The sequence below is a fragment of the Cavia porcellus genome, unplaced genomic scaffold, assembly GCF_034190915.1.
Source record: "Cavia porcellus strain 051 isolate PalLab524CR breed Dunkin Hartley unplaced genomic scaffold, mCavPor4.1 scaffold_2, whole genome shotgun sequence".
Taxonomy (NCBI): domain Eukaryota; kingdom Metazoa; phylum Chordata; class Mammalia; order Rodentia; family Caviidae; genus Cavia; species Cavia porcellus.
In genome coordinates, this window is record NW_026947485.1 from 7,784,908 (window position 1) to 7,810,897 (window position 25,990).

At 43.7% G+C, this 25,990-nt stretch overlaps 1 protein-coding gene across 8 annotated transcripts in view; it reads right to left on the minus strand.

Annotated features, from left to right (window-relative positions):
- Phtf2 (putative homeodomain transcription factor 2) overlaps positions 1–25,990 on the minus strand; it is a 95,936-nt gene that overhangs the window by 58,803 nt on the left and 11,143 nt on the right. For all 8 annotated transcript variants that reach the window (XR_010043643.1, XM_063237574.1, XM_063237573.1 and 5 more), the window contains one exon: positions 15,060–15,139. Coding sequence is in view for 6 of the 8 variants with exons in the window: in XM_063237574.1 (XP_063093644.1) it covers positions 15,060–15,104 (45 nt within the window). In the remaining 2 variants the exon portion in view is untranslated. Of the gene's footprint in view, positions 1–15,059; positions 15,140–25,990 lie in introns of those variants that run through there.

Consider the following 25,990-nt stretch of genomic DNA (forward strand, 5'->3'; position numbering starts at 1 on the left):
AAATTTTTTCCTCTTTAAAATTTAAAAAATGACATTTCTTGAAATTTTGGATCAATAATGAAGAATTCTTGATTCCATTACATAATATTTCAAATACAAAGGAAAGCTGAACCAATTTCTGATTTTCATAAATTGAAATATAGTATAAACCTGCATAGAGAGCTACGTAATTGAGCAATCACATTAAAAACCTTTTAAGCTATGAAGACTAATGTTGATATTAAATTATCTAGAAAAAAGTCATTCTTAAATTGAGGTATTTAATGTAAAGCTTGCGCTCTCAGACTTCAGAGTTTATTTTATAATTACTAATTACCAGTAGCATGCATGATATTAACAGAACAGACCATTTCTCTAAGCACCACAAATGCAAAAAGAATTCAATTTAGGAACTTCCTAAATGCCTGGGGGTAGATTCAACACACTGTGTGAGACGCCAAGCAAACCTAACTCTTGAACATTCAGTCATACACACTAATTTCAATCTAGTTCTCAATGGTTTGCAGTTCAGTGTGATTATTTTTGTTACATGGTAAATACAGATTTTCTTCATTTGTGAGAATATATTTTGAAAGAAAAAGGAGTTTCATGATAATTTGCATCTCACAGAATTAACCTGAGATATTGTATATACATATGACCATGTATTTGACTATTTTGATTCAACTTGCTTTTAAGACCTAATAGTGTTATTGACACTACAGTACCTGTTTTACTGTCTCCAAGGACATTTACTTAGGAATGGAAGCAAGTTTTTAAAATTAGAAGCTAGTCTTACATGCCCAACTTAAGCTAATACTATACTTTGTTTACAGAGAGAAATTAAATCAGCGAACTCTATACTCATTTGAAAACAACTTTTCCCATATATTTTTTAAAGAAGAGGAACTCAGTATAAGTGAGTGAACACAATTTCAATTCCTGGACTTATTCCCCATCCCCACTGCAGGTCAAATTTACTGTGACCTCTCTGGCACAGATTTCTAAGGAATTTTCTCATTTGTACTGGGTAACAAATCTCATAGAGATCCCTCCTCCAATCCTGCTACTGCAGAAATCATGTAATAATATTGTGTATGAGGGGTCTTATTTAAGAAACACTAAGTATGAAAATCAGAGGTAACTGGAAAGTAAAAAAAGTAAGGAGTTACATTTATCAGAGTGAAACAAACCTTCTCAGCCACCCAGGATGAGACCAGCAGGGGATGCCAGGACTGAAGCAGGCGCTTAGTGGGCTGGGAAGGAGCTGGGGATATGAGGTCCTGCCCAGCATGCATGAGGTCCTGGCTTGGACCCCAAATATTGCCAACAAAACAAACAAAAAGCCACAAAACCTAAAATCAACTAACCACTTGACACTGCAGCCTGGACTGGGAGGTCCCCACCGAAGGACAGCAGAGGCAACGAGTCAGAATGACCACGGCAGCAGTAACAGTGAATGCCTGTCATTTCTTACTAATCAAACACCAGCCACACTTCCAACTTACTAAGTCACTTATAGCTCCCAACACTATGAAGTAGATATTCCGGCTACCCCTATCTCATAGTTACAAAAACTAAGATTAAACAGTCAGCAGCAAGACACAGGAACTCAAATACGGAGTGGCTCTGTGGCTAAATCCTAGCTAACAGTAACTCCATTTACGTCCTCACACAAGAAAACCTATGCTCTTTTTTTTGCTGTGGCTCTGATCGCTAACAGGTATGAGAAGGGCAGTGTCTAGTCCCTAACCACCGTCAGACACAAGTGCCTCCGCTGGCCCTCACGGACTTACTAGCCAGCAAGAAGCCTGTGCAAGCCTGTGACAGAAGCAAGGAAAAACATACGAACCCTCATAAAATGCAACACACTCAACTCTAAAAGTATGTGACACTGTAATGCTATTATAATGAGAGGGTAATGCAAAGGAGGAAACGTGCTGAGCCGTGCTGAGCTCAATGGATGTGAGCCACTGTGTCACGGCAGTGAATCACCTGATACTTCCTTGTCCTTCACACTGCAGGCAAGAAGGCACATGCCTCTTTGCATTCCTTTAATATTCATCATATCACTCTGGTTTACTACTCCAAATCGTGACCTTGACTAAATCATGCATATACGGTATGAACCAAGATTACAGCACCTTTCCTGGTTACATGTGTCTAACAGTATGCATCACGAAAAACTGGACATTTTAAAGAATTTTAAGCACCACAAATATTATCTTAATTATCATCTTAATGTAACTGACACATTGCTGCTACTTTCATTAGAAATAAAAATAAGATCACGAAACTGATCTAAGTTATCCAAAACTTATTAAGGTTACTTCCAATTACTTGCATAGGATAAAATTAAAGTGGTGTAAATTAAGATAAACAGCACTGGCTATTCAGTCCAGAGCTCTCAGAGAAAGAATCTCAGGAGGCTGGACCACTGTCTGCTGTGGGTCACAGCAAAGGGTCTGCTGTGATTCCAGGTGTCTAGGTGGCTCTAGATTTCTCCTAAGGCAGAATAGAGAGGCCTACACAAGTTACCCTTCCATCTCCACTATGCAGGATCACAGAAAACTGGGCAGGGAAAGAGGTCAAGTATTCACCTGTAGAATTTCTTAAATTTATAATGAACCATTTATCTATATAAGACTGTGCAGAAGTCCTGACCTTTGTCAAAAAGAAGAGGAAAAAGAAGAAGAAGATGAAAGAAACCACTGCAGCCTCCTGCCATACAGGCCAGTTCTATTTTATCAATGAGATGCTGAGGTTAAAGGGCGCTGGGAGTTTAACACCTACCTGGGGGCAGAAACCCGAATTCTGCCTCTCAATTACACGCACTTCCACTGCAGCACTCTCTAATGCATGGTGTTATCCCCAAGGGCCTGTGGTGCTCAGCATGTTCTATGATACTCAAAAAAAAATTAACAAACACTGTGAAATGAAGTTTCCTTTCTGGCTCTTAGGCAGTCAGCCAAGCTGTTTGCCTTTGTTCTGCTTAATATTTCCCCAAATGATTTGACCACAAAACGACCAATGCTTGCTGATACATGCAAAACATCATTTTGGGAAATACTGCTATAGGCTAATGATTTATTTGTTTGTTTGGCTCTCAACTGTATTTTTTGTTTTATTGGTACTGTGTATGTTTGCAAGACATAATGATTATATCCATTACAGCAAACTGGTACATATGTGCACTGCATCTTAATCAGTTTTACTTCTCCTCTTCCCTGGAACCTCTCTCCATCTCAACGTAACAGACAGTTAGCATACAGCAACTATTTCAGAGGTCTGACAACCCAACAAGCTAAACCAAGTCACTGGAAACAAATGTCCAGAGCTTGGGGCATAATACATCAAAGGTACTTGATTTAAGAATATAGAACTAAAAATAAATAAAAGCAATGTAAAAATATACTGTATAAACTAAAAGCTCAATATAAATATAGTCTTCTAACAGCACTGTTATCAATCATTTTCCAATTACCACCTCTAAGGTCAGGCTCTGTAATGATGGAGACACAAGGACAATGAATGACTCCTGGCCTATGTATTCAAAGTATACTGCAAATTATAGCATTATAAGGGCTGGTATAAAAAGAAACCACCGCAGCACAGAGGGAGAAGAATAACACAGCAGAAGAGATTCCTGGGTAACTGCTATTGGATGGAGGACTTGCATTTAGCTCATCTCTTTACCATGAGCACTGCAGATGTTTCTATCTAGGAGGGTAAAACAGGATCAGAATCTCTGTATCTTTTCCCCTTTCTGTCTCTATGCAGACAGTATCATTCCCATTTCAAATGTGATTCCTTGAGAAATAGCTCACTACTATTATGGTCTAAGTTCTATGGAAAGATGGTAACAATTAAGGACAGTAATTCCAATGGGATGAAACACATCAAGTATCATTAAAGCCAAGAGTTCTTAAAAGTAATTAAAAACAAAAGACAGGATTGTCCTTTGCAGGATGCTATGTTAACTACATGATTCTGTAACTCTTATAAATGAGAGGGGTCAGGAGAAAGGAAGGGAAGGAGGGAGGGAAAGGGAGAAAGACAATATGAATCACAAGGCTAAAAGCACTCTACTACCATGAGAAGGAGCATACCAATCTTTTCTATGGCCACAGGAGCAGGAAACACCTAATCCAGCCCCAGAGGATTCTGAAAGATGTCCTTGAGGGGAACACGTGGCTTCTGAGTTTTAAAGACCATCTTGAGCGAGGTTTTAAAAGGCACCAAGGTGGAACAGCTGTATTTGTGGAAGGGATGGCATCAGAAGGGAAGAAGAGCTGAACAGAGAAAGGGGCAAGTAATGAGACCACGAAGCAAACTGGAATGAGGTAAGAAAAACCCTCACAGTTCTTAATCCTGGAAGAAACTTGGAACTTGACGTCTTCCGGGAGAGAAAGTGTCTCAAGGATCCTGAGTGGGGAAAGGATAAGGTCAGGTTTTTGCTTAAGATGATCATTCTCATGGGTGTGCAGAGAACACTGCAACGAGAATGAAGAAATAACAAAGGAGACAGTGGCAGACTTCAGAAATATTTATACCATGTTTGTAAACAAGTAATGGGATCGCTACCAGAAGAACAAATGTAAGGGAAGCGTTACAGGCGTCTTCATACTCCTGCGAAGGTAATTCTATTACAGCACTACCAGAAACGACAGCAGCTGTTTATTTATGTTTTGTCCTTCCATAATGCGTTTCTTAAGATAAGAACTCAGAGTCTGATACATTTAGACCTATCATAAATGTTATTTAAATGCAGATAGATACAAATCCGGCCATGACATTTTATTTTGGAGAAAGACAGAAAGACTTCGTAAGAAAACTCTTAAATCCTTAAATCAAATAAATTCTCCCTATAAAAGTCCATAAAGTGAGGCTTCACTTAGTATTTTTTCTCCTAATTTTCTAATAATACAACCAAATGTCAGGACAAAACAAACATGAGAATTAAAAATATATCCTGCTGCCTACCATTTTGAACCCTGGAAAAATAAGACCTCATCCTCTGATTCCTCAAAGCTATAAAATGATTAAATTTTAATAAGACCACCTTACCAAGCTCCCCTTGCACACCTTTACCTGGTAAGAGATCACAAAGCTGTAAGCCAAGACTCTACCTGCGATTCTAATCCTATTACAGGGGTGGGGTCGGAGGAGGACCAGAAAGCAAAAGTGGACCAAGAGTCCTTTTTAACTGCCAGGTAAAATACATTCTAACAAGGTTATTAATTCTGTGTAGAAGTTCCAGGGTGAAACCTTTAGGTCATATTCTTCAGCATTTTATTCTTTGTAAAACTTTGCTACTAAACCAATAGCTTTTTTTCTGAATAAACTATAGGGGAAATTTGGAAGACAGCAATTTAGTTTCTACGCTGCCCTGTTATAAATGTCATTCTTTACCGAATTATAAACATTCAGCAGTTACCAATGGTTTAGATTCTTTCAGGTCAAGGAAGGCACATTTTGCCTAATTTTAGGCTATCAATGTTAGCTATCAACTTCTTCCCCACTATATCTGTTACCACAGTTAAAGATAAACAAGATATTTGGAATGCAAGTGGCAAATATTCTATCTTTAACTAATGTCTCTACTTTAAATTTATTAATCGGAATAAAAAAGGTTGGAGAGTGGTGTTCCAGTGTGCCATGAAATACTTTTCTTTTCAAAAATTCAACAGGTATATGATGCTTTAGACTCATTAAATAATTTTACCTCTATTCAAATCATTTGCAGGACCTCCCCCTACCTGTGCAAACAATTTTTAGGCACTGCTTAGGCAAATGAGTGCTTCCTTTTGAGCTATATTTTGTCCCTACCTTGATGATTCTTTAGTTTAAAAAAAAAAAAAAAAACGGAGATTATAGCACGAAGTCATCAACAGCTCAAAGGCACAGGACCCCAGAGAAGCAGCTTTCTGAGTCAAGGAAAGAGCTTCAACTAAACTGCTCCTTGCTGACACCTGGAGCTTTCCCCGACACTGAGCCCTAGAGCAATGCAACTCATTTATCTATAACTGATCAAACTCACCAACTACAATTGGGTGGTGGTAAACTTAAGAAAATCACCATTTCCTTTGTTCCTCTCTAAGCATCTCTTTATCATCAGCGCTCCACATGATCCCAGGACAGAATGACACACAGGGAGGAAAATACCTACCTTGGGCTGGAAATTAAAGCAAAGGACAAGAGGGAAAGCAATTAAATGTCAAGAATGTAAATATCAAAAAGACAAAGCGAACCTGATCACCTCTAAGTGTCTTTTCCTTTCTAGCAAAGGCACTGCCTGTAGTGTTTACATACGTCAGTTATCTCTCATAATGGGTGTATCAATCTTCAAAGAATTCTCATCTCAGTATGAGGGGGAAGGAAAGAGGGGTGGGGGTTGGAACAAAAGGTTCCAACTAAAAAGGTTCCAAAACTAAAAATAGATCTTTGTGATAAATCATTGACTGTCTCTAAAAAAATGACCACCTGAGTTGGAATTAAATACAAATATAAAAGTGAAAGGGTTTTGGCCCAGATAGGACACTGTAGCCAGGAAAGCCACAACTGGAAGCAGGAAGCCCCATCTCCCCTGCCCCTAGGAAGTTACCTGTGACGCCATCTTACCGCCCCTGGAAATTTACATATGGCGCCAAACCGAGGACCAATGGGCTACCTGTATATCCCTAATGCCGGCTTTAGGTTCCTCCCCAAACCGAGGCTATTTACAGGCCCCCACGCCACGTGTCCGTGGGGACTGTTCATCGGAGGCTACAATAAAGCACGGGGCCGATTTCCCTTGGGTCTCTTCTCTCCAGGAGGAACCAACCCTGCCAATACCCTGACTGTATCTTTTAGCCCACTGAACTGTGAAAAACAAATCATTTCATTATCAAATAAACACAGATGGAAGCACTCTTGACAAGATGCTCTTGAGAAATCCCCTAACACCATCAGCTACCTCTCCCCAGCAAGACCAGTCTGAAATCAATGTGTGTGAATAAAGCCAACCGTACTTTGTTCAACAAAGGTATACAACTCTCCAAAGACCTGCATATGACAGGCCACCTCAAATAAACTCAGTCTCACTAGTCTGTTTTGAAAACGGACTTCAGTATAGGAGGAATGGCAACCTAAAAGTTCCCTGACCTTTGTTACTAATCTGTGACTGCGACTAAATTAGCTCCGCATTATGTGCATTAGGTTTGTTCCTGGGAAGTAAAAAGTTGACCAAAACTAGATGAACTCCATAGACTCTTAAATATAGTTTCTTCTTTCACTTGTAAACAAAATTAAAACACATTTACTTAGTTATAGGTTCCCAAACTGGTGAGAGGGTGTGAGTACAAAAACTGACAACTTTTAAGGTAAAACAGAGAAAGAAAATAAACCCTATGTGTAAAGGCAAATATTACAGCAACCGTCTTAGCTGTCCTATTTCTGTTACGGCAGGCTTTATTTTTGATGAGTTAAGTGATGTTGAACAGGAAGAGGAAGAAAACACATCGAGTAGGGGCTGGGGATTTAGCTCAGAGGCATAAGCACCTGCCTTGCAAGCACGTGGTCGTAAGTTCGATCCCTGTACCGATTTAAAAAAAAAAAAAAAGAAAGAAAGAAAGAAAGAAAACCCGTCGAGTGACTCAAGCACGCAGCACTGAGGCTTGCAACGACCACTTCATCATGACTCTGCTGTGTGAGTGTTATACAGCACACACTGACTAAACACCCACCGCTGTAACACAGGAATTAGGAGCCTGATATTTCAGTCTTTCTAGTCTCACAACAATCTTTAGAACCCATGAAACAGAGTACTTTAGTCTTTTGAGGGATTCCTCTTGACAGTCTGGGGGCATATGAAGTAAGAATAAAAGATAACATTTACTGAAAGCATATCCTGTTGTTTAACACTAAACTAAGAATTTATACAGATTGTCAATTAATCCTCAGTAAATACAAAAGGTGGTATTATCATTCCTTTCCATACAGAAAGACAGTTAAATTCAGAGCCAATAAGCAATCACCCCAAATCAGATTTTCAATCAGACTCTGCTCTCCGAACCCCAGACCCTGTTCCTGCCACCCACTGGAATAGATCTGGAAGGTGTAAAGTAAAGGGTACATTCACCTTCGGTGGTAGGGTCCTATTATGCTGCCTGCCTAGGCTGGCCCTGAACTCTGCAGATCAGTCTGTCTCAGCCTCCAGAATGCTGCCACACTGCCCAGCTTCAGGGTTTGAGCTGAACTATTTTACAATTGATGTGCATTATGAAAACATTTATCTCTGGGGTTTTTTTGGTACTGGGGATTGAACTCATGAACTTACACTTGCCAGGCAAGTGCTTATACCACTGTGCTAAATTCCCACCCCCTATGCAAATACGTATCAAGCAGACTCAAATTCTGTGCAACTTTCTGAATATATACTTCTAGAAAAATTTTATATATATATATCAGGATACTCTAAGTAAAAATCCAATTCAAACCAGCTCCCACACCTGAGAGAATTTATTCAGTCATTCAGCTGAATTACTAGCTGTCAAGGTCAAAGCCCAGTAATTCAGGGTGGGAGACGATAACCCAGGCACAGGACCAGGCTGCGGGTTCCTCTCCTAAATGCTGGACTGTGTGATGTGGGGCTGCTGTGCCCCAGGGCTGGGGGGAGCCCAGGGCCTCCTAAGTGACAAGCAAGGGCTCCCCGAGCTGCTGCTGAGCCCTTCTGAGATGGTTCTGAGGTCCGGCTGGGTGACAGCCGTTCCTCTCTCCTGTATCTGAGCTCTCTCGTACTTCAGTCCTCCCTGGCGTCATTTTCTTCAGACTATAGTACACACCCGGCTGGAGGCAGCTCAAACCTTCCTCCTTCTAACGCCTTCCTGAAAGAAGCCAAGGAGTCCTGCCCACCAAGTCTGACTGCTGAACAGTCCACAGGGGCACAGCATGGGCTGCCGGGCATCCCGGGCTGGTGCTGGGCCGTGGGCAAAGCACTCTCTCTGGCCTTGCTGTTGCCACGTCCCCACTTCTTTAGCTGCATGGAAAAGGGTACCCATACCACAGACAGAGACTTTAGAGAAACTGCTGGTCCTAGGATGCGCTCCAATGTCAAGTCATAAGACAACTGCTATTTTTGGCTGGGTGCAATGGTGCACATCTGCAATCTCAGCTCCTGGGAGGCTGAGACCGGAGGATCAACCACGAGTTCGAGGCCACCCTGGGCTACACAATGAGTTTAAGACCAGCCTAGACTTCACTGTGAGACCCTGTCTCAAAAAACTAACAGACAGACAGACAAAGAAAGATAATCACTATTCTTAAGGGTAATGCTTCGTATTTATTGAACAACCCACAAACCACTTTTACTAGCCTTTTTAAAAATCCCAGGGTTGATGGCATCCCTCGGCCTGTGAGGCTCTGGAGAGCACTGCTGTGTAAAGCTCACAGAGGAGGGATGGGAGCTCCTGAGGAAGCAGTGCAGCACCCAGGCAGTGCGCAGTTAGAGGCACAACCCAAAGAGCAGCGCTCTTCCCGGCCAGCAGCCGCATTACCGGCTAAATGGCACCTCGGAAGCATGGCTAGGGGAGCTTAGCGAGAAACACAACGCACTCATTTGTCTATAGCTTAGGATTTTTTCCTCCATAGATCTTAACCTTCTACTGGCTACTATAGTTATCCAGAGGCAGAACATGTATGGAAGACCCGAAGCATTTCTGCAGCTACTCAGTACGCTTTCGGCAGCAAGGAGCTTAAAAAACCCATCTGTGGATGACTAAGAAAAATAAGGAGTCCCAGGGTAGATTTCAGGTGCTGATCAGATCTACGATCAAAAGCTCTGAAAAAAGTCAGGTTCTCTCTGTTTTTCTTTTCTTTTTTTTTTCGGTCTTTTTCCTTTTTATCGGTACCGGGGATCGAACTCACGACTGCCTGCCTGCTTGCAAGGCAGGCGCTTATGCTGCTGAGCTAAATCCCCAGCCCCCTCCCTGTTTTTCAATTCCACCACCTTTGGCTTGTTGGCAGGCTCTTCCCAGGGAAGAAGGCTTAAGCAGAGAGACCCACCCTGCACGCAGACAGAGGACACGCTGCTGCCTGCACTGGCCCACTTACTTACCTGGATACTCACAGCGGCACAGGACGAGCACCGAGAGTGCTGCTGTCAGTATTTGCTGTCTGTAAGAAGCGGAGCCTTCCTAGAGGGCTGCCTGTCTCCTTAGCGGACACTGGAATACAAGCCCCACGCCAGGCCAGCCGGGAAGCAAACAGAACAAACACCGTGCCCGGCTCACCCAGGGTTTGCCTCCTGCTCCCTGGCTCCAAGGCCCAGGCCTGTGGGAAATGAATTCACTTAGGAAGCAGCGCTCTAGGACTGGCAGAGAGGCCAGGGAGAGTTTCAGGTCGGAACCCACTGCATCTCAGCCACCCCCACACATCCTGTCTTCTCATAGCACGTGGGAAGCCCTCTGAGGAAGGGGGGCATCTGCAGACTCCAGAAAGCAGGACAGGGAGAGGCGGAAGGCACAGATGATGGTGCCCTGGGCTTGGAATTCAGGCAGCCTGAGATCAGCCTCACCACCTGTGTTACTTTAGCTTGAAAGTCAATTAGAGAGTGCCCCTCTTTTGTGAGGAGGGCATGGGCTTGAAATTTAGTCCTATTAAAGAAACAGCAGAGCTCTCCTCTTAAGACAGGTTAGTGCCGGGTGCTGTAGGATATGCCTGCTCGGGAGACTGAGGCAGGAAAATGACAAGTTTGTGGCCAGCCTAGACAACTCAGCAAAACCCTGCCTCAAAAAAAAAAAAAAAACAAAAGGGGAGGGGAAGGAGCCCAGTGGTGGAGAGCCTGCCTAGTATTCACAAGGCCTGGGTTCAATCTCTAGTGCAGCAGGAGAGCCAATACCAGGTTTGTGCTACATTTGCTTCACTGAGGCACAAAGGACAATCTTAAAGACCACGAGTAACCCAGGGTCTGGGACTGCGTGCTGACACCTAACACTTTTTTTTTTTTTTTTTTTTTGATGACAGGAATCAAACTCAGGACCCTGCGCTTCGCAGGCAGGTGCTACATCCCCGGCTCCAACTAATACTTCTTGACCACCTACACAACCGGGAGCAAGTTAGCACACTTAGGTGTATGGTCCCCATTCTGGATGATAAACAATTCCCTCTCCTTGAAAATGAGAAACCAGAAATACAAACGCAAAGTATTCCGTTATAAAAAGGCCTCAGCAGCCCATGAGTACTCAGAAAGTATTCTGGTTTCTCCACTGCCACTGGTAAAGTGTTCCACCAAGATAATTATTACAAATTACTTTGTAACAACAGAAACTTATAAGCGATTCATGATTACAATTGCTAGAATAGGACAGTTTTTAAAATAAGCTATCAAAGGATTTTAAACATCTCAGAGCAAACTATGTGTAGAATAATTAAGAGATACTTGATATTTAATTTTAATTTCTATATATTTATAATAATGGCACATAATTTGTTATATTTCTCCAGGAAATTTCACAGTTGGTAGAGAAATCCACTTTGAAAACCATCCACAAATCAAGCTACGGCTTGTGGGGCCAGCCAGTTTAGCATTCAGCACAAACATTCGAAAATGTCAGTGTTTTCCAGGAGAAAAAGGTGATGAAAATAAGTCAGATAAACAAATACTCAAAAACATGGTTTTCATTTACAAGGAATGATCCCAGCCCGTCTAAGCTGGCTACCACTGAATGACAGACATAAAAACAACGGTAAAACATGAAACTTTTCAATCACCTAATCCAGGACATTCTAACCTGGGTTCCAAATCAAATGTGACATTTTGTATGCATGAACATTAGATATATTTTTCAGCAAAATAAGACCCTTGGCTTGCATCACAATTTCACAGGGACCTGTGAAGACACCGAGAATCGATCTGGTCATTATAGAGAAGAGAAACCAAAGCTTAAAAAAACTGTTTGCCTATGATCAATACTCAGCAAGTGTCCATTTGAGTACTCAAGTCTTCCTTTTACTAAAGCATAATCAGCTGGAAAAGGATTGTTCATAAGCACATACTGAAAAGAAAAATAAATGGGTATGATCTAAGGTCAGTGAGGGGAACTCGCAGGCTGACATTGAAAGGCAGCGCTCAAGCCCGCCCAGCCAGTTGGCTGCACACCGGACAGTTCCAGGAAGACCATTCCCGAGCAGGGAGGACAGCCTGATGGACACCTGCGAGGCCTGGACCATGACACAGGTTCATGGGGCTGAGCTGGCTCAGCTGACTGTCAGCCTGCGGTAACGGACACAGAGGCAAAGTGGGAACTGAAGGAAACACAATCTTCAAGGCTACAAAAGTAAGATAACACAGCAGGAGGGAGGCTGAGAAGTGGGCTCAGCCTTCAAAAGCAGGTCGGTAGACAGCCCAAGAAGGGAGAAGAAAACAAGCAAACAAAACACATCCAAACAGAATTCCAGCACCACCACGATCACTAAGATCAAAGCCATTGAGGCCTGACAAGTGAGCTGTAAGCATGAACATTAGATATATTTTCCCCCCAAATAATATCCTTGGCTTGCATTATAATTTGCTCCAAAATCCAAATTAGGAATTTTCTCCAATGGTCAGGGGCAAAATTCCAGATGGCAAGGGACAGATACACGTAAGGAGGAGTCACTCAAGTAACCTTTACTTTATTAGCACAGCAAAACACATGCCCTGGGCCCTGGCCCAGGCCTTGGCCGCAATGCAGCCAACAAAGCCAACAACTGTCTCCTCCGTCTGGGTCAGTCTGGGACGGCTGTCCTGTCCCCGCAGCTTCCTGCTTTCAGCTGCAAGAACAGGAGCCTTGCTCCTGCACCGAAGCGCTTCTGCTGACTCTGTGGAGTGAGTCAGCCAGGGCCTCTGGAAATGTTACAGTGCCTTATAGGACACGGGTGTCACTGAAGCCGACATAAACATAATAATAGAAGCAGTGACCGCTGATTTCACCAGAATTTGTAGTCACTGAAGAACCAAAGTGGGCTTAAGGGAAGCTTATTTAAAAAAAAAAAAAAGCTTAAGCTGGGGCTGGGGATTTAGCTCAGTGGCACAAGCACCTGCCTGGCAAGGTGGTGAGTTCAATTCCCCGTACCAAAAAAAAAAAGTGAAAACTTTTTCAAACAGTCAGAAATAACACCTACAAGGAAATAAGCAAGAAAAGGTATGCATGTTTAAAAACACACAGCAGCTGGGCATGGTGGCTCACGCCTGTAATCCTAGCACTCGGAGGCTAATGTGGGAGGATCATTGCAAGTTTGAGACCAGCCTGGGCTACAAAGTGAGCTCAAGGCCAGCCTGAACTGCATAGAGTGACCCTGTCTCAAAAAAAGACAAAAAAAAAAAAAAAAAAAAAAAGTAAAAACACACAGCAAATATAATTTTTTAAAAAACTAATGTTATTCAACTGGACATTACTCATTCTGGGGCAGGACAATCCTTGTGCTATGGAGGCTACTAAGACCTGTGGGCCAAATCCAGCTTTGTCTGTTTTACAAATTAACTTGTATGGACCGGGACCGCAGCTGGGCAGCCGGGCGGATTCACTTTCCATACTGCCTGTGGCTGCATTCTGCGCTCTAATGGCAGGGTACCCGAGACAAGGACTTTGCAGACCTCAGAGGCTCAACCATTTACTCTGAGGCCATGTGCAGAACTCCGCAGTTCTCAGTCGAAGTGGCCACTCATGATGAATGAAGAGGAGCAGAACTTTGGGCTGAGACTTTAAACTGACTGCCTCTGGGCAGCCGAATTCAGACCTGGCAAGGTTAAAGGAAGGCCCTACAGGATGGGTGCCTGCTGTTTCTTTTTCTTTTTACAGGAAGCTCTGAAATAATACTCCTTCAAGGTATGTAAAAGCCAAAAAAAAAAAAAAGAGCCAATGAAATCCAGATAGTGGTTCTAGTAGGTCCCTAACATGAAATGCGTCACTGTATTTCCTGGTGTGTTTCACACCTCCTGTGCGGCTGCTCTGGGGAAATAGTGGCTGCACAAGTCTGAAGCTGCTAAGTAAGTGATCCTGAGACACAGGCGGTATTGGTGTCACTGCACTCCCTTGCCTGAGCCTAACATTCCAAGTCCTCCCATCCCATCCCAAGAAAGGTCAGCCAAGCACAGTGCGTTCGGAGCAGGAGCTCCACTTCCAACTGCGGAATGCAGAAGGCCAGAGAGAGGACGCATATCATACATGCTTCTCCATAAACAGAAGTAAGGAAAGAAAAGATCTTTCCAAGATCTGTGTTCAATTCTGTGTGATTTTCCTTTATTCACTTCTTTTGCTAAGCACATAGGTTTTTAATTGATTAAAATTTACACTTAAAGGCGACATTACAGGATCACAAAAAAACTGACTTAATCATAAATTAGCATAGTACTTCCCATTAAGTACCTTCTATGAAAAATGTGACATTATGTATCTGTAGTACGTTCTACCCAGAAATATATAACATACCCAAAGACAGGCTACATTATTAGATTTATCTAATCTTTACAATGTTTTATCACTTATATCCATTTCAACTAATTTTAAATTGTTTCATTTTCTCTCATAAAATAAAGCTTTAAATGTATAATTATATTTTGTTACTATAGATCTGAAAAATAAGCATCAAAAATATTTCAAGATGTGTAAACAAACACATTCATTATACACACTAAAAATGTAAGATACCATATAAAACATTATTTTAAAATATAAATGATTTTAACAGTAAACAATTTAGTTTTAAGACAATCTATCTTCTTTTAAACTTTAGAAAAGAGAATTATAAACAAAATTATAACTTTTATTACACCTGATCCTCCTAAAAAGAAAAATTTAATGCTCTTTATATAATTCTAATTATATTCTGTTTGTTTTAACTGACTAATCCAGCTACACTGATATTGTGGAATAAAAAGTACAGAAGTATTTTTAGGCATAATCCTTCCAATTAGAAGTAAATCAAGTACAAGGAAACTTTCCCTTTGCATTCAAAAATCTAAAAACCTAATTTTGTCACTATTTTAGGCAATATTTAACATAAAGCTATTCCTCAAAATAAACAGAGTTTTGAAATTAAACCACTTTAAAAGTTGAACTTACCTTCTTTTGATACCAGACTATAGCATCTGTGACTTTGGACGCCATTTATTCCACTGAGTTTACACACTCATCATTTTAGGCTGCACAAGAGAGAAAAACACACCAGTGAGTTTACTTCCACCTTCCCGAGGGAGGCTGACCAGCACACCCCGAGCGCTCCGGTTACTTACAGAGCAAGGGGTGCACAACTATACTTGTGTTACACCCTTCCTCATTACTATTTTAGCAACAGGTTCTCTTCAGTAAACAAAAATCAGTTAAGCTTTTTCTGTGTGTAAAGACAATGTATGAACATTCCTAAAACAGAATGAATTGTTTTTTAAGCAAACGGAACATTTTAAGTAAGTATCAAAATGTCCAAAGTTATCCTGGAAAGTCTTCATGTATATAGTCACAAACAATGAAAACCAGCTGGCTCACTTAGTAACTGATCAATGTTGCTGTGGCCCCTATCAAGAAACATCTTTAAATTACTGTTGCTAGTGGAGGGACTGACAGAGATGCCAACATGTATAATCATGATTTTCCTTGATACTCAGTAAACAAAAAACGGAAGTAAAATCAAATGACCAGAGAAATTTATAATCCCTGCACTCGAGATGCTGAGGCAGGAGGATCACTGCAAGTTCAAGGCCAGCCTGGGATACAAAGTAAGTTCAAGGTCAGTATGAACTGCATAGTGAGACCCTGTCTCAAAAAGACAAAAAACAAAATAACAACAGCAACAAAATTTATATTAAATATTAAACCAATGCTAGAGTTAATTTCACAGACATTGCCAGGTGTGGTGGCACATATCTATAATGCCAGCACTCAAGAGACTGAGGCAGGAGGATCACTAAGAGTTCAAGGCCAGCCTTAGCTACAGAGTGAACTCCAGGCCAGTCTGAACTACAGAGTGAGATCTTGTCTCAAAAAAAAAAAAAAAAAAAAAAAAAAAAAAGACAATAATTAAGGACTTCTGAGATACCAGTCTGGCTACTATTTAGAAACCACAGACCACCCTCCCAGAAGATCACACCTATCTCATGTATCTAACAGAGTCTTAAATATGATCATTCTTTAGCCCTAGAGAGAATTTCAAACCAATTCCAGTCACCCCAGCACGCTCTGCTAGTTGCAGGACAACACTGGCCCTGACAGCTCCTCTGGTATGGTTTAAGGATGAACCAAAACCAGCTTTAAAACCAGAAGCTGACCCTGGCACTCACTACCAACAAGGATCACCAAGGCCACACCAGATCTCAGAAGTGGGGAAGCAAAGCACATGACAGAGCCAATCCTAGCACCACAGCGACCAACGGCAGAAGAGCCCCAGAAAGCCTACGGAAGGAGGGACCCAGAACACACTGGCATTCATTACAATGAAGTCTGCTATCAAGAACAAACGTCAGACATCACCCTCTAAGGCAAAGCAGGGTTTCCAAGTTAATGCTTGTATTTTTGACAGCTACAGCCCCAATTATTTAATACCGTTCCTAAGATATTAATATTGTCATTTTTAATGGATCAAATCCAAGCAAAACTGTTTTGAAATTCCTGTCAAATAGCATGGCACAGTGGAAAGAGCAGCTCACAGAATGGAAAGCCCTGTGGAGCTCAAATGGAATCCTGAAGAAGCCACTTCACCGCTCATAAATCAGGAGCACCTGGACCTGGTCACCCCAGAAAAGGATTTTGTGACCAATAAAGGGTATACATAAAATGCCTACCACAGCTCAGAACGCATAGCTCTCCAATGAGAACTGCTTTCATTATTCATTTTTGTATTTTAAATTGTCCCAGGTGTGGGGAGGGTCAGGGAAATAAAATAAAATCACACTGCTATGTGCATGCACTCCTCCCTCAATGAATGTGCACTTAATGAAGTGCAAACGTCCACTAATAAAAAAGGAAATAAAGAAAAAAAAAAACCCACCCCACTCCCAAATTCCTCATACAGGAACTGGGAGACTTTCTATATTTCCCTTTCAAACATGGAAACCAACTGAGAGTGCGTGTGGGGCGCGTGAAGGTCACCCTGGCGCCAGGAGGCTCGGGCAGGAGGGATCACAGGACTGAGTCTGGGCTGGGCAGCTTGAGAGAGAGCCTGTCTCAAGGTTAAAAAATAAAATGGGTTAGGGATATAGCTCCTTGGGAAAGATGTAGGTTCAATCTCCAGGGCTAGAAAAGCAGGGAGGGAAGGATGAACAAACTGAGAACAAGAACACAGGCCACCATTTTTGTGTTGACATACAGGTAAAAATAACTCCTTCATTATAAGATCACAAAGTCAGTTCTCAACTACACAGACATGAATTGGAAATTTGAAAGTTCACCTCCTCCTCAGAAGCTTCTCCAGCAGGTATGGTTACCTTTGTTTCTCTCAACAGGATTTTGGGGAGTTTTCCTTTACTGGCTTAAAATCCCAGTCCTGGAGTCTCTGGGGGGAGTCACTAATTTCAGTCACATTCTGGTCTACGATTGTCCACACTGATTCTGCTACAGGACGTTCATTACCACATTACACCTTTCACTGTTTGCTGGGCATGACAAAAGCTAATCAGTCCCCCCCCCCCCCCCGCAGACCCTAAGAAATGAACAAAGAAACAAAAAAGAAGGAGAATATCTACTTGTCTAGTTAACCCCCTTTTATTTTACACTCTTTACTGAAAAACTTCCAGATCACCTACCAAGATAAGTCTCCTTCCCTACCCTCCCCAACAGTGCAGATACACATCTCATACACAAATACGAAAGGCTGTATCAATAAACCCATGAAATCTATGAGATATTTAATATATTTAGGGAATACTTAAATGCTCATATATAAATAATAATTAAAACCAAAACAGCAGAATGAGCTTCAATAAAGGTGAGGGAAAAACACTGCCTGCCTCTAAATAAGATAATCTGAAAGCCAATTTTAAAATATTTATCAAGCTACAGCCATGAATTTCAATTATCTAACAACATAAAAAGCATAGAGTCCCTTTTACCAATCTATACAAATAAAAATTCAAATCTTTGTTGTTGCTTTACCAAAAAATCTCTCTTCAGAAGCACACTGCTCTGCAAACTCACGCCTTTGTGTCACCAACCTCGGTGGCACCCAGTGGCTCATACCTATTTTTAAAACAGGTTTTACAGCACGCTAAGGTGGACTCCTGAGGCAGATATATGACAAAGCACACTCAGACACCCAAATTGCACATGAAAAATTAAAAAGTCTTTGTACTTGTGTAGCCTCTCCAGCATCTTGGATCCTGAGACAGTCCAGGCATGACAACTGCCTCCGGTGTATGTCGGGTAGACAGCACCCAGACCACTCTCACCAGCTGAACTGAATACAAGGACGGGTACTGTGGAAACCACTGAATCCGAAGTCCACTGGGCCAACCATAAAAATAAAATCTACATCCTGCCACAGTTACTCTGAGCCGTTCTCTCCCTGACACTGATCTAATCACCATTCCGATCGTAACACCTGGGAGTATTCTCTACTCCACCAGCTTCCTCACACACTGCATCTCTGATGCCAAAGACCCCGGCGGAGGAAACCCGAGACCACTGGTTCGAGAAGCCCGCCTTCACGGAATCTCAGTTGCAAACACCGTAAAGCCAAAGGCATTCTCTGTAGGGATACAGTAAAAATAAAGATGGTCAGACGGTCGCCAGCCAGCCATGACAGACTCCCCTGGAGCTCCACTGTGGGGCCCTGCAGACACCAGGCTCCTCGCAGCTCCAGTCCTCCCGCGGGCCCTGTAGTCGGGGACTCTCCTCCCCGCTCTTTTCCCTCGCTCTTCCTCCCCCCAGTCCTTCCCCTCCTCCCCCAATCCTCCCGCTCCTCCTCCTCCCCCAATCCTCCCCCTCTTCCTCCCCCCAATCCTCCCCGCTCCTCCCCCTCCTCTTCCGCCCAATTCTCCCCGCTCCTCCTCCCCCTTCTATTCCCCCTCCTACTCCTCCTCCCCAATCCTGCCCGTCCTCCCCCCAATCCTCCCCGCTCCTCGCCCTCCTCCTCCCCCAGTCCTCCCCCTCCTCCCCACTCCTCCTCCTCCCCCAGTCCTCCCCCTCCTCCCCACTCCTCCTCCTCCCCCAGTCCTCCCCCTCCTCCCCCAATCCTCCCCACTCCCCCTCCTCCCCCAATCCTCCCCCTCTTCCTCCCCCAATCCTCCCCGCTCCTCCTCCCCCTCCCCCAATCCTCCCCCTCTTCCTCCCCCCAATCCTCCCCGCTCCTCCTCCCCCTCCCCCAATCCTCCCCCTCTTCCTCCCCCCAATCCTCCCCGCTCCTCCTCCCCCTTCTATTCCCCCTCCCCCAATCCTCCCCCTCCTCCCCCCAATCCTCCCGGCTCCTCCTTCTGCTCAGGGCCTACTGCCTCCCAGAGCGGCCTCGTCTGGATGCGGGCCTTCTCCTCTAACACACACGTACTAACACACGAGTAACGAGGCCACGCCGCTCACTGGATGACACGCGAACGCTGGAGGAAGGTGATCGGCTTTCCTTAGGTCCCACCAAACCCTGGCACAGCACAGGGGTGCGCAGCTAGGAGGACGGAGAGCGGGGAAAGGCAAGCACCCAGCAGCGGAGCCCAGCGTCCGTCGGGGTCGGCCAGGCCGGCGGCTGCTGACCGCGTCGGGTCTCAGCCCCTCACCTCGCCACACGTGCCACCACTCGGGGAAGACGAGAGCGGTCACGGTGCAGCAGGACCGGGGCTCCCCCGAACACTTCCACCAACACCTACAACTGCTAACTGCGGATAAATCCATGCCACATGTGTGGAATTTACAACAGCAGAAACTGTTAGGCCGAATGAAGAGGATCCTGTTTTTAAAGGTAACTGATGCGGCTCTGCTCCGAGCTGAGAGGGCACTACTATCCTTTTACCCCTTGGTACTGCTCGCAGAATGAAACCCGCGACCCAGCAGCGCCCGCCCCCGCCCTGGCCTAGCTGCCCACAGCCGGGGACGCGGCTCGGCCACGCTGCACTCCCACGCTCTTCCCCTCCGGCCCCAAATCTCTCGCCTCCCACCAAAGGCCTCCAAGACCCCACTTTCTTCACAGCTCCCCCAGCTCCTCCGCCCCATTCCTTGCTGCCTGCTCTACGCTGTTTTGAGGACTTTGGTGTAGTTAGGCAAGTGCACCCCAGTCTGATCCACGAGTTCCTACAGAAGCTCAGCGTCTCAGCGCCAGGGACCCCACAGCCTCTCCTCTAAGTTAAACACAAATGTTTACAAATGAGTTCAACAGATGCTGGCCACACCTTCATCACGGGTGAATGAAATTAACAAATGGAGAACGCTCGTACCGTCCCCCTTCACACTAAAAGGCAGGGTACTGTGCAGCCCATACGCAGCGACCTGCAGGCTTCAAAGGTCCCTGGGAGAAACCTCCCGGTCACATCTGCCAAGGCTAGCCTAACTCCATTCCGCCGTGCTCAAGTTAAATATAACTCAGTGACTCCTCCACAAGCAATTTTTAGACCTCAGAAGCTGGGAACAAAGCTGCCCTGCCCTTAAAGGGTAATAAATACTGAGGTTCAGATCAGACTTTTCATAATGAGACTGAAGTTAGGGAAACAAGTGACATTCTCCCTAACAGGGAAAACAACACAGAACAAAATGCAATCTTCTGCTATGTGGTTTGTGGGCTGCTACTTTGTAATCACATAACCTATAAATTATCATTGTTTCCTGGGAAATCTTTAATACTTCATCTGGAATAAGGGTATTTCTAGGAAATGTGAAAAATAAACACTACGTTATATGTCAACACTTGCTTCAATCTTGGAATAGAAAAATCAAAAGCAAAATGAGATCCGATAAATAGACCTATAGCTTTTCTGTTATACTAGTTCATAAAAGGCATTACTTTTATTTTCTTTAATAGAATTACCGCATAATGCCGGGAGTGGCGGCTCACGCCTGTACTCCCAGCACTCAGGAGGCTGAGGTGGGAGGATCACTGTGAGTTGGAGACCAGCCTGGCCTACAAAGTGAGCTCAAAGCCAGCCTGGACTGCAGAGCGAGACCCCATCTCAAAAAAAGACAAAAAAAAAAAAAAAAAAAAAGAACGCATAATTTGTGCATTTCAAATCAGAGGGTAATAGATAATCTATGGAAAAAACCATAGTGAAGTGAAGTGACATCTCTCTAAATTTGTATTAACAAAAAATTTTTGAACTTCATGAAATCTAACAGAAAATCTAGCTAGATCCTTTTTTTTTCTCTCTCTCTCTTTTTTTGAGACAGGGTCTCGCTATGCAGTTCAGGCTGGCCTTGAGCTCACTTTGTAGCCCAGGCTGGTCTCGAACTCATATCGATCCTCCCACCTCAGCCTCCTGAGTGCTGGGATTACAGGCGTGAGCCACTAAGCCCGGCTTCTAGCTAGATTCTTAATACTACTCTGTAGAACCTTTCTGGTGGTTACAATGAACCTACTGGGTAAAGTCCTTTAAAACAACTTTTGGGATTTCTTAACCTCAGATTATACTCACAAAACCTTTGCGATTCATTCAGCATTCGCTGGCGCTTTTATTTACTTATTTATAGTAGTACTTAAAAAGTCTTTTAAAATCCCATGTAAAAATGTTTTTTGCTTTGAGAACTGTACTACTTAGAAAAAAATCAATAATGAAATACTATATCACCCATTTAAATGATTTAACTTTATTGATTCATAACAAAGTGTTACAATCAACCAATCAGGTCCAACTCAAATATGGATATAGTATTCCTAGCCTCCAATAGCAGCATTAACTAAGTGTTCTACATAAATTATTAAAATGTTAACACACTACTTAATGATAAATGGCTCAAAGAATAGACCTTCAAATTTTAATTTAAAATCTGATTTTAGAGATTAAAAATTGCTCACTATACCACATCATCAAACATGCTATTGAATAAAATCTGAACATTTAGAAGATTCAGCCAGAATCTGGTCATTTAATAATTATACTTATTTACTGAATGTTTACTTATTAATATGGCACTTGTACAGAAACTGAGGATTCACTGATGAACAAGAATCCAGGTCCCTTGGAATGTACACTGCATGAAGAAGACAGGACTACAGAAAATGAGGCAATTTTGTGTTGAGAAAGTGACAAGCAGGCAATTAATAGGGTGATATGACTGGGGTATGATTTTGGAAAGAATGGGCAAAAAGGTCCCCCTGAGATAAGTGAATTAATTTTCATTAAGGCAACACAGAAAGTAAACTGATTCAAAGCGAGCAGAACAGTAATGATCTAATTTCCTAACACAGCTTTAAAGAGTCATTTTTGTTTTGTTTTGTTTTTTAAGTTAGGTATCAAGTCCAGAGCTCTATCACTGAACTACAAAAGGGCTGATTTTTACTTCTGATTGTGAGACCTGGTCTTGCTAAAGGCTGGCATAGACTTGCAATCCTCCTGCTTCAGCCTCCCAGGCAGCTGGGATTACAGGCATGTGCTACCATACTATCAGTAACTGTCCACCATAACTCTGCCCCTTGGTACACATACACAAGCTGTGCACTGCAGGGTATTTCAAAAGGGGGAAAAAGGCAAATAACTTAAAGAGAGGGGCAGGGATATTTTTCAAAGGTACAGGGCAATAAAGAACATGACATCATCTTATAAAATAAATATGCAAACTTCCGTCAGCTTGACAGAGCCGGATGGGCCAGCAGGCTGCACCTACTCAAATCTCAGAAGGGATGTAGGGCAGGAGAGCACAAGAGGGGAGCCCACTCTGCAGCCCTCAGTTCTAACAACTTGGCTTTCTTCACCTGCCTGGGGACACTGAGACACACACACACACACACTCACTCATCACTTTGCGACCTAAGTAGTGCTTTTACCCAGGGCTTTAGCTCCCCGGAAAGGGGAGGGGAGGGTAGTGGAGGGGAGAGAAGGGGAGGGGAGGGGAGGGGAGGGATGCAGCCAGCCCTCCCGGCAGGGGGCCCCTGGGGCTCCTCCCGGAGTTGTGGGAGTTGTGCTCCCTGAGGAGCTCCGCAGGCCTCTGCTTTGCTCAGTCCGGCTTCTGTGCTGTGGGGCATCTTACCACACGTATATTCTCAATCTGTCATCCACTTTTTGAAGTACAAAGTTGTGTCTGTCATCCACTTTTTGAAGTACAAAGTTGTGGGTAAATCTCTCTGCCTTCCCTCAACCCACTTTTTTGGTTTTAATGAAGAAAAAAATTTTATTCCATTTCATTTTTATTCAGAAATCCCGTGTGTGTGTGTGTGTGTGTGTGTGTGTGTGTGTGTGTGTGTGGTACTGGGATCAAATTCACAACCTCACGCTTACCAGGCAGGCCCTTATGCCACTGAGCTAAATCCCCAGGCCCCCTAAATTAACTTTTAATATAAATTTAAGTTTAAAAATCAACCTTTTCTGTTACCAACTCAACTGAAGAGGACAATTAAAAGACTCTAAGAGAAGAGTTCTACACGCACAGCTGTTGCACTTCTAACTTCCGCTATCTCTGGCTGAAGGAACAGGAAGATACCCAGTTTCAATTCTTTTTATAAAGTCAAGAGACTAAACAACCAGAGGTCCTTTCTTACTGTCCCTCCATAACATTAAGCGTAGCAGCAATCGCCAGGTGGACACTGGTGAAGATGCCCGCGTCCTCCTCACACCCCTCCTCCGCCAGTGCCCCGAGGGATGGTCCACCAGGACCGGCATTGAGCCCCGGCCTCGCGCTCCCACCGGCAGATGCTGCACTGCTGAGCAAGGGCTCAGAAGACAGAGGTGAATTCCTGCAGCCCAGGCTGTGCCCCCGCCAGACACCTGACTGCTCAAATCTCCGCTCTCGGCACCACTGCAAGAGTCTCCACACTTTCTGCATTTAAAAAAAAAGATCACATAGGTGTGTGTGTGCAAGTGCGTGTGTGTGTGCACGCGCGCGTTCCCCAGTCAGGGAAGCGGCTCTCTCCCTCCCCCTTACAGCACGCACCCGCAGTACCTGATGAGGACTCCCTGTGGGAGTTGCACACGCGCACCACACTTCTTCACGCTTTCCTCTCCCCTGTCCTCTCCCCTGTCCCCGTGATTCCCGTCCCATTTAGGAAACGTCTATGTCCACTGCCTAGCAGGCATGAAGTCCTTGGTTCAGTCCCCAGCACCAACATAATGCGACAAACTCACCTCAGCCCTTGAGAACCTCTCAGGATGTCCGGCCGTGCAGGATGAGAGTGTGGCAGGCCCCGGGGACGCTGACTGCAGCCTTCCAGCCTCCCTGTCTTTCCCTTCCCGCAAACCTGCCGCCCTCTACCTCCCGTCCACCAGTAGGCATCGAGCTGGGCCAAGCAGGCCAGGCCAAGGTGGGCTCTGGGCCCTGACGGCAGAGGGTGCACCCACGCACTCCAGCCCCTCCAGGAAGCCTTACCTGCTGCGGGCTGTGTCGCCTCAACCCAGGAACCCACGAACCCAGCAGATTTGATAAAGGAGCAGGCAAGACAAAGAACATAACCCAAGTTACCCCGTAAAATCAATGCAAGTTTCAGGGCTTGGTGGTCCAGGTTCCTCAAAGCTCTCCAGAGGAGGGGACCGAGCAGCAGCAGCAGCCACGGCAGCTTTAAGAGGACAAGCTTGTTTTTCAGTGTCAGCACAGAGGGCTGACTCTGTCCCTGGGATCCTGCAGGGTGTCTCTGCGAATGGATACAATGTTACTACCGAAGGCTAGACTGCCTGCCTCTGCCATGGGAAGCTCTAAGAAGGCTGCTCAAGGTGCCTGAGCCTTCACCATCTAGGCTACCTCCTCTTCAGAAAAAAATCCAGCTCCTGGCATTGGACTACACAGGCAAGAGGTCTCAAAACGAACATTTTAAAAGGGGCTGAGAACACAGCTCAGTGCAAAGGACCTGGATTCAATCCCTAGAACCCACAGAAGACAACAAAGGGCCCTACATCTAACATATGTCAGTATCTGCAAATACAAACACAAGCTTAGAACTGCTCCAGTGTAAAAGAAACTAGAGGCATGACTAAAGGAAGTATGCAATCCTGGCTTTTTTGCTATACAAAATACTACTACCCAGGCCTGATGATGCATGTCTATATTCCCAGCACTCAGGAGGCAGAGGCAGGGGGATTGCTGCAAGTTCAAGGCCAGCCTGAGCTACACAGTGAGTTTAAGGTCAGCCTGAACTATAGGGCGAGATCCTGTCTCAAAACAAACCAACCAACCATGATAATTGGAGACTATGAGTATGTGAGAGCTAGAAAACAGTATTAATGATAATTTTCTCTTTTGAGCATTGTACTGAGTTATTAGAGGAGAATGAGCTGGTAAATGTAATTACACAAATCCAGAATGCTCTAAGAATAAGCATGGTGAGTGCATAAACCATTTATATCTCTAACATGAAGGCTAAAAAACAACTAAAAATAAAGCTACATTGATATGTTATGAGACAGACAACACAGGAAGGTCTAAAGTAGGATAGCAAAACTTCAAAATGAGGCAGAATAGAGTACACAAGGAGGAATAAGTGTACTTAGTATATCTTCTAGTATTTGTGTTAGTATACCTTCTCTTTTTGTTTCTGTTCTCATCTTTATGATCATCTTAAGTTGCTGTCATTTCAAAATAACTTATTAGAGTAAAAGCGTATCTTTTACAAGCTTTATAATAATAATAAAACAAATCTATAGCAGACAAACCAAAACTAGTAAGCAAGGGAGCAAAGCACACTAGGAGAACGAATTCTAGCTGCAAAGGAGGACTGTAGAAAGAATAAGAAACCAGAACAAAATTAGAAGTTATGTAACATCTGCAGGAAGACCTTAGCTATCAGTAATTATCTTGGATGTATATAGATGGAATTCTCCACTTAAAGTGACTAAATGGATTAAAAAACAAGATCTGACTGTACGTTTCCAGACTCCACCGCTAAGGACAGACAGACTGAAAGTGAAGGGATTGAATAAACCATTTCATGCAAACGGAAGTCAAAAGAA